The sequence below is a fragment of the Andrographis paniculata genome, unplaced genomic scaffold, assembly GCF_009805555.1.
Source record: "Andrographis paniculata isolate CXL003 unplaced genomic scaffold, ASM980555v1 Contig11END, whole genome shotgun sequence".
Classification (NCBI taxonomy): Eukaryota; Viridiplantae; Streptophyta; class Magnoliopsida; order Lamiales; family Acanthaceae; genus Andrographis; species Andrographis paniculata.
This window is the reverse complement of record NW_026137391.1, coordinates 479,886-489,210: the sequence shown is the minus strand read 5'-3', so window position 1 is coordinate 489,210 and position 9,325 is coordinate 479,886. Positions and strand designations below refer to the sequence as shown.

Sequence of the window (9,325 nt, the reverse complement as noted above, 5' to 3'; positions counted from 1 at the left end):
TATCAAGAAAAATATTATATTTTTTTAATAAAATATTATATTCAAATATCATTTAAATTAGAAAGAATTTAATATAAAATTTTGAATTTTACTATTTTACTTTATGTATAATTTTTTTTTTTAACAGAATATCCATGAATTATTATTTTAATACAAAATTCAATTAAAAATTTCCAAAATCAAATAAAAAAAATATATTCCGTCAGTTTCTTAACAATTTATCTATTTTTTCATTTTGGTCCGTCACTGTAACAAAATATCAATTTCATTTTTTTTTTTTAGTAATTGTACTAGTTACTTAACATATCATTTCAATTACCTTTATATAATACAATACTAATAAAATTAATTAATCAAAACAATTCCAAAAGTAGAAAAAAAAAATTAAATAATCTCACGTGGCATAAATTAAGCATTTAGTTTTATGTCCCATCAGAACAAATCCGAAGGTAAATTATAAATACAATACGATATAAACACGCAGTGATTAAAAAAAGTGTGACAAAATATATCTAATTGCGTGGCGGATTTGACAAATTATTATTATATCAAAAAAATATTTTATTTTAAATAATTTACTCAAGATTTTTCTAATGAAAATATAAAAAAATAATAATAAATAAAATGGGAAGTGGGTCCAAAGCATGTAACCTTATCATATTATGCATATACAAACACGGCCTTGCATTATTTTATATTATTATTTAATTTTTTTATTTGTTTATTAATATAAAATATAATATATAATATTATTATTTTGCCTGAATAAAGCCGTCAGTTTCTTCGCTACAACATTGCTTGTCTGCGCTGTTCATATGAAAAACGCTCCAAACCTTCCTGCGTAATTTCCTCTCAAAGGATTTTCGCTTTTGGATTGATTTCCGTATGGAAATGAATTTCCATTTGTTTGGATTTTAGTTCATCTGAGTTATTTTTATTTTTAATATTTTGGTTGAATTGAAGTGTTATTCTGCTGTATAATTGCAAACCGTTAAGTCGATTTTGTGTTTTTGGATTTTTTGCGATAGAGCAGCAATATCGAGTTTTTCAGATTTTGAAGTTCTTGAAATTGAACAATAATTTTTGAATCTCGTGTTTGAAGCTCGAGATTTTTGAGCGAGAAGAGGTTTGGGGTTAGGGATTTCGTGGTTGTGAAATTGGGGAGATTAATTTACAATCGTGGTGGTGGATGCGATGATTAAGCTGGGATTGAAGTCGCGGTCGCGGAGGGTGGTTCAGGACAGTTCTGTGGCGGTGGAGAAATCGAAGATTTGTATGGGTAAAGGTAAAAGCGAGGAGGAGGAGGAGGCTGCTGAGGATTGTGGCTATTGTTGGTGGGACAGTTTGCCTTGGGAATTATTGAGAGAAGTGTTGTCGAAGGTGGAGGAATCTGAGTCGAAATGGCCGTCTCGGAAACACGTGGTGGCTTGCGCTGGTGTCTGTAAGAATTGGAGGGAGATGATGAAGGAGGTCGTGAAAACTCCCGAGCTTTCTGGAAAACTCACTTTTCCTATATCTGTTAAGCAGGTCTGTATGATTGTTGATCGATTGATTGAATCTAAATTCTGATTCTGTAAGGTTATTTATCGATTGATTGTTTCTAAAATTTGATTTTGTAGTGATCGATTGATTGTTTCTAAATTCTGATTTTATATGATTATTGATTTATTGTTTCCGAATTCTGATTGATTCATATTGAGTTGTTGATTTGGTTTTTAATTCAAAAGCATCTTAGGATTTGTGTTTATCCAGGTTTGAAGCTTCTTTGGGTTTGTAATATGTTTTGTAGATTCATATATTGTTTGTGTTCTGTTTGATTAATTCAGCTTTGCAATATGTGATATTGATATACTCTTGTGTAATTGAAAAACCTGTTTAATGAATTGATGCTAAGTTATGTTAAAATCTGAAGTTCTTATTAGTTTTTGAGCTCATTGATGATACATGATGTTTTGGCATGTAAATATGCAGTTTTGGAATGATGAGCTGATGGTTGTTGATGATGTATCTCAGTGTCGACTTGCCTTTTTATCTATTGTTTTTTTTGAGCTCGAAAAATCATTTTGACTTTGACTTCGAGCCCAAACATTCCAATATTAGTTACGAATGTATGTTGTGGCCATGTAGACTGATAAGTGGCATTTCCCGAATGTGTTAAGATTGTTTGTTTGGTTTTCCCAAAACTAAGTTCATGAATCATCTCATTTTGTATTTTATTTTTGAAAGATCATTGAGTATGTTAGTTTAGTGTTTATAGTTTTAGGTATTTTTGTTGTAAGGTATGAGGGATCGTGAAACTTTTACAGGAAAGGACGTTTTGTGTGATTTTGTCGACTTTTATTGTTATATGTATATATTATATACTGTAACATTTTTGGTAATATTTGTATTTCTATACAATACAATAATTTCTCCAATTGCGCGTCGTGTTGTTTTTGCAATTGCAATTTCCATTTCGAAGATTAGATAATTAACACTCATGGAGCTTGGGATCATACCCCTTTTCACAGCCTAATATTTTCCTTTTTGATGATATGTTTTCTTTTCTAATTTTGCAGCCCGGGCCACGAGAGTCTCTTATCCAATGTTTTATTAAAAGGGATCGCTCTACTCAAACTTATTCTCTCTTCTTGAGTTTAAGCCAAGGTGCTGATTATGTTCTTGATGACTTTCTCACTTGATATATTAGCTACATTAGTCTTTTTTGTTTGTCGACCTATTCTGGGACTTACGTCACTCAAACATGCTGTTGTTGTTATTTGTGGCAGCACTGACAGATGACGGGAAATTTCTTCTTGCTGCACGTAAGTGCAGGCGGACCACGTGTACGGATTACATTATCTCACTACATGCTGATGATATGTCAAAGGGGGCCGCCACATATCTCGGAAAATTAAGGTGATCAAATGTCAGCTTTAACAGCTAGTTTAAAAATGAATGTTAATGCTCTAAATAATTTTCGTTCTGGCAGATCGAATTTTTTGGGAACAAAGTTTGTTGTGTATGATGCTCTTCCTCCCCACTGTGGAGCGAAAATGTCTAAAAGTTGGTCCACCCGCATGGTTGGGTCGAAACAAGTTTCACCTAAGGTTCCTGCTGGAAACTATCCCGTGGCTCACATTTCCTATGAGCTTAATGTGCTCGGAGCCAGGTACAATGAAAACAAAACTCTAATTTTTAAAGTTTCTGTTGAATTTGATGTTTTGTTTCAAAAAAATAGTTTTTGATTTGACATATTTTAAATAAAAATAAGTATTTTATGCGATTTTTATTTATTTATTTATTTTTTAATATAAGATAATATTGATGAATAGTTTCAGAAGTTATTTGAAAAGATAGTGGTTTTGTAACTTAATGGTTTTTCAAAGACATTTTAAATCTGAACTATGTAAAAGCAATTAATGGGATATGCTGGGAAGAGGCAATTATGAATATTAATGTAAATATATATCTTAAAATTTTTTATATCCAATTAAATCATATATATATATTTGGATATTAAATTTTTTAAGAAACTTATTAAACCACTGTCACCCTTCTAACTAAAAATTGCTTTTGCCAAGTCAGAGAATCAACAGAAAGGGAATGTTCGAATACTTTTACCTATTATCAGTCTATATCTCTTTTTTATATTCCATATTTGTTAGAATCAATTGAATTATTGTTCAAATTGAATTGCATCGATAAGGAGTTGGTTAACGATCCTCGAACATATAATTGTTTTGAGTGCTTATTTATTTTCTACCGGTATCTATGGATTGATCACAAGTCAGAAGTTTTTTAATCGAATGGTATTTTTAGTATGTTTACGTCAAATTTTCATTCATCGGAGCAAGTTTTCATGTAGTCCTTCTCATTTATCGTAAATCGTAAGATGTTTCTTTACCTATACAGAGGTCCGCGAAGAATGCACTGTGTTCTCGATGCAATTCCTTCATCTGCCATTAAACCCGGAGGATCTGCTCCAACCCTGACACAGTACCCCATCGCCAGGACTGACCCGACTACTCCGGCAATCCCATTCTTCCGCTCGAAATCAAATCATTCAGACAAACTTTTGTCGGGGCCATTGACCAGCCGGCTTGTTCTGAGAAACAAGGCTCCACGATGGCACGAGCAACTCCAGTGCTGGTGTCTGAATTTCCATGGGCGCGTCACAGTCGCGTCTGTTAAAAACTTTCAGCTGGTTGCTTCCCCAGAAAACGACGCCCCCGGGGGGCCAGAGCACGAGAAGGTCATTCTTCAGTTTGGGAAAGTCGGGAAAGATGTCTTCACGATGGACTACCGGTATCCCATCTCGGCTTTCCAGGCCTTTGCCATATGTCTTAGCAGCTTCGACACTAAAATCGCCTGCGAATGAATAGACAGACTTGTTTTTGCCACCGGTATTTTTTTTTTTTTGTGTCTATTTTTGGTGTAACTTGTTTCGAGCTTTAATTTTTGCTTCTAATGGTGATTTTTCTTTTTTTGTCACTTTCTGGTTCCCCGCAGCAGGAGGCGCGGCGGCGAGGCGAAGTTCCCGGAGGGGAGAGAAAGTGAGAGGTGATGGGATTTGTTAGTTTGGAAGGTGAGATGAGTAAGAAAAAAGATGGTAAGGTGTACATAGAGATATATATATATATATATATGTGCTTGTTGTGTTTCGTGTTTGTTGTGAATTGTGCTGTTGTTACAGAAATGATATGTGAGAAGAAGGTTACAAGCGTGCTGCACCATTCACATTTGTATATTTGCTGTACATTTGTATATTTCAATTTATCAAATTGAATCGAGATTTTATTGAAACGCTATTAACTATACCTAATTTTCAATAAAAAATGAAATAAAATCAAATATTTATTATCTTATATAGATAATACTATTATTAAATTTAAAAATAATACTTTTATGCCACGAGAGAAGTATTATTAATCATAAAATTTCATATCAAAATATTAACTTACCCATTTTCAATTGACAGCGGGAGCATAGAAAGAGTAACCACAAGCTAATACTACGATTATAAATAATTCCTTATCAAGAAAAATATCACCACATTTCGTCCCTCTTCCCAAATGCAATAATCAATTAATTATAAACATACATAAATATATAATATATATATATATATTTATTTATACATATAAAAGCACATTCAATATGTTTGTTCTCAATGCCGAATGTACACAATATATTCTAAACTACACAGTAGCCTGCATTTGTAAGTTCATACCAGAGACTGCCGATGAGATCGACACCGCACCTTCCACCGGCAAGTCGTCGGAGCTCTGCTCCGCGGCCGCCGCCTGATTCAGGCTGCGGACGAACTGCGTGAACGCCGGAAAATGCTCCGGCGAGAAGAAATAAGCTCCCATCCTTTGGTACATGAACAAATCCACCACACCATTTTCACTCAACAAATTCTCCTTAATCCGCCGGAATCCTCCTCCGGCCAACGACGACGACGGCGGCGGCGACAAATTCTGTCCCGACACCCCGACGCCGCGCCTCCCGCAAGATGACACGATTTGATCAAATAGCGACCCGGGGCCGGAGCGACATTCGCCGGAAAAGTCCTCGTCGGATAACTCCATTCCGGGGAGGATCATCCTGCACGAATTTCTCGCGAAAATATCGACAATGTCGTCGTAACCGTCTCTATTCGCTGTGTTGTAGAATCCCGACGTTAGCTCCGACGGGTGCGATCGGAGATTCGACCATGCATGCTCGAGGGGGAGTTTTCCAGCCAATGTGACGGGAGAGTCGCTAAAGGTCGAGGCGGCGAGGGACAAGATCTGGTCGCCGTGGCGTTCAAGCTCGCCGGAATACCATGAAAGGAAGAAATCGCCGTACGGGGTCTCCCAAGATCCACCGTGTTCGGCGAAGAAGTTTCCGGAGAGCGGAGATTGGTCGTGGGTCGGGGCGTCGTGAGGGCCTCCGAGACCCCATAACGGGTTACTGTGTGATTCGGCGTGGTTCTTCAGGTTGAGGAGCATGTGTTTGTCGTAGCATTGGAATTCTCCGGCGCTCAAATGAGAGTTGGTTTGCGATGGATGGTTGTTCGATGGATATCGTAGCTCGCCGTCTGGACCTAGCCCGATCGACAAGCTCTGCATCAGAAATCGGGTAAAAAATGAGTGAATTCATCGAATGAAATGATCGAATTCTAGCACAATTTGCAATCGAAATGTTGAGTAAATTATCGAATGAAATGATCGAGGTCTAGCAAATGTTTTGCAGTCAAAATGTCAAGTAAAATCATCGAATGAAATGATCGAATTCTAGCAAATGTTTTGCAGTTGAAATGTTGAGTAAATCATCGAATGAAATGATCGAATCATAGCATAATTTGCAGATGAAACATTGAGTAAAATGATCGAATCATACCTTAATTGTTGAACCGAAGAATGGTGAGAATTCAGACTTGAAATTTTCGAAGAAGCATTTGTAGACTTCGAGTGGAGTCTTCCCATCTAAAACTGGAAGATCATCCACAGCCAATGAGAGGCAGTTTTTGTACTGCTGTCCCGATCGATTTGTGAAAAAAATGCTCGGATCGGATTCACCGATTCGATTAATCCATTGTGGAAGAGAAACTGCATATTCTTCATCAGGAGCATGGAAATTCAGCGAGATGTGAAGCTCGAGATTCAAGTTTTGGATCATTTCGACGACAGATCGGTAGCCAGACCAGTTGTATTTCCCTGCAGCTTCCTGTTCAGCTATTCCCCACCACAACGGTAGTTGGACACCATCTACGCCTAATAACTTCAAAGCCTTAAGCCCTGCAGCTATGGCGCGGGCGTGGTTTAGTGTATTGGAGGCGGAGACTGTGTCTAGTGGCAAACCTACGTATAATTTCACGCCATCAATCTGCAGGAACATTGATGAACAGTTTCAGGACACATTTGAGCACGTTTTAACATCTATGTTCGATAATCAAGCCAAATACACGGGAACGTCTAGCATAATTGTTGGATAAGGTTTGGAGAAATTGAACTGAACTTAATGGCAAACGGTTTTTGGATCGAACAAAATCACGAAGCAGTTGAAATGAAAGCATAAACGCAAGAGGAACAGTATTCCACCACAAACGGAACCAACTTCATCGTCAAGTACAATTGAACTTCAAGCACAGTTGTTGGATAAGGTTTGAAGAAATTGAACTTCGATTAACGGCAAACGTTATTCGGATCAAACAAAATCATGAAGAAGTTCAAATGAAAACAGCATTCCACCACAATCGGAATCAATTTCTTCATCAAGTAAATAAATGAATGAAAAGCCTAAAAATAACGAAGGACTCACAGGTCTGGTCGTGGCCATTTCTGAAGCTTTCTCAGAAACTAGAGCTTCAGTTTGCACAGAGGCAGATGCTCTAAGGCTACAACCAGTTTCCGATCGTGAAGGAAACGATAACCCTCGATTTCGGACAAAATTGCACCCCTTGGAATTACTGTTCTTCAATCTCCAGATCTTAGCATTCAAACTCCTGCTATAGTTACAGAATCCAGTATCGTTTACCTTTGTGAGATTTACCTGTGAGCTTCCAATCACCGAAACTTCCATCTCTACAAAAACTGTGGATTACAGAGTTATTTCAAACCAGAAATTTGGGTCAGCAGTCAGATATCTCGATCCAATCTGTGGAGGCCAAAAAACGAGGTAAATGGTTGAATTACTTCAGGAATCCACTGAAATTTTGTGAATCCAACAAAGATTCAACGAAGCTTCTCTGTGAATTAAAAATTCGAAAAGCTAGCAATGATCTTGAGATAGATTTGAGAGAGCAAAATCCTCCGAAGAAAGTTGAGAACTAATTGGGAATGGCTCTCGGAGATATAAAGGACAGAAATTTTGTATGGCTAAAGAAGAACAAGAAAAAGGACCAAAGAAAAAGTGCCTTCGGGACACGTGTCCTAATGCTAATGGTTGCTTCTTTCACTTCCGTTCCTTTCCGTTATTTATTTATTTTCCCACCTCCTTTTTTTTTTTAATTACGCATCTCATTTTAATTACACACTTTAATTTTTAATTTATTTTAAATTTTTTAAATTTTATTTTTAAAATTTTAATTAAATTAATTAGTTATTTTAATCTTAATTTATAATTATTTATATTATAAGATAATTATTTTCACTAATACATTTTTAATTATCTACTAATTATATCCTCCTAAAATACCGTGTTAGTGTAGTAGTATTTGGGAGGGAAGGAGTATTAATTATTGTTATTTTACCTACATCAAATTTTAAGCCATATATTTCCTTTATTTTTATATTGTGCCGTGGTCAATTTAGTATTTATTCGTACTAAATTATGAGTTTGTTTTTAAGTGTAATGGTCCATTAAAAATATATATCTATATATATATATATAAAATTGCTATTATTATACAACTAAAAAATAGAAACAAAACTAAAATCAATACACCCATAATTTATGATAAAAAAAAAAAAAAAAAAAAATGACCACAATAATAAATATAGTAATTTAAAACTAAAATACACTATAAACTTATTAATGATGTATAAATATTGTAACATAATACTATTTTTTATTTTATTATTATTTAATATATCTGTTTATTGTACTTTATGTTTGTTATAATTACTTAGATAACTTTTTACATAAAAATATTTATTTTTTAAATAGACAGAGTAATAAAGATATCAATTTGTATGAATTCATTTGAATATGGAATCAATTTTGGTATATACTTCTTTCTTATTATCATTTCTAAAATATAAAAAATTATAAAACATGATTAAACAAGCCTATTTTGTGAATTTATTATTTAGCTTGGCATTAAACTCATTTTTTAAAAATCAAAAAAAGAAAAAGAAAAATAAAAGTATATATACTCTCTCACTCTCACTGAGAAGTTATCGTCTCTCTCAAAATAAGGTTACTATTTTCTAATTTATTAATTGTACTACCTACTTAATATAATAAATATCCTTTCAACTTACAATATATTACACAAATGTCATTATTTTTATATTACACTATACTAATAGGGGTATTTTTATCTTTTTTTTTTTTTTTACTACAATCTAATATAATACTAATATTAAAAAATCTAGCTGCATAAAGTAAATGTCATCCTTACAATGGGACGGAGAGAATAATATCTTGTTCGCATTCGGAAAATTAATACTCCCTCCGTCCCAAACACCTTGCAACATTTCTAAAATATGAGATAATTAATTATACTTAATCTCTACCGCACACTTTATCCTTTCACATCATCCAAATAAAAAAATAAAATATCTATTTTTTCTCTCTATTATATCACCTAATTTTTAAATTATCCTACTTAATACTATCCACTTAAAAACTTGTG

At 34.5% G+C, this 9,325-nt stretch overlaps 2 protein-coding genes across 4 annotated transcripts; one reads left to right on the top strand and one right to left on the bottom strand.

Moving 5' to 3' along the window:
* Positions 1-773: 773 nt before the first annotated feature.
* Positions 774-4,797, top strand: LOC127249828 (tubby-like F-box protein 3). 3 transcript variants are annotated; one of them, XM_051272856.1, is made up of 7 exons: positions 782-841; positions 1,103-1,527; positions 2,559-2,646; positions 2,769-2,898; positions 2,972-3,151; positions 3,895-4,385; positions 4,492-4,797. In XM_051272856.1, the coding sequence occupies exons 2-6, from the start codon at positions 1,195-1,197 to the stop codon at positions 4,358-4,360; spliced, it is 1,197 nt and encodes a 398-aa protein (XP_051128813.1). In that variant the 5' UTR covers positions 782-841; positions 1,103-1,194; the 3' UTR covers positions 4,361-4,385; positions 4,492-4,797. The 3 variants fall into 3 exon arrangements, with proteins under 3 accessions (XP_051128821.1, XP_051128813.1, XP_051128804.1); XM_051272847.1 differs by having other exon boundaries at positions 784-883; XM_051272864.1 differs by having other exon boundaries at positions 774-1,527; positions 4,495-4,797.
* A 270-nt stretch (positions 4,798-5,067) lies between these two features.
* On the bottom strand, positions 5,068-7,825 carry LOC127250637 (inactive beta-amylase 9-like). Its single transcript, XM_051274023.1, has 3 exons — positions 7,288-7,825; positions 6,367-6,852; positions 5,068-6,089 (listed from the first exon to the last, which is right to left on the bottom strand). The coding sequence occupies exons 1-3, from the start codon at positions 7,546-7,548 to the stop codon at positions 5,181-5,183; spliced, it is 1,656 nt and encodes a 551-aa protein (XP_051129980.1). The 5' UTR covers positions 7,549-7,825; the 3' UTR covers positions 5,068-5,180.
* Between the last annotated feature and the right edge of the window lie 1,500 nt (positions 7,826-9,325).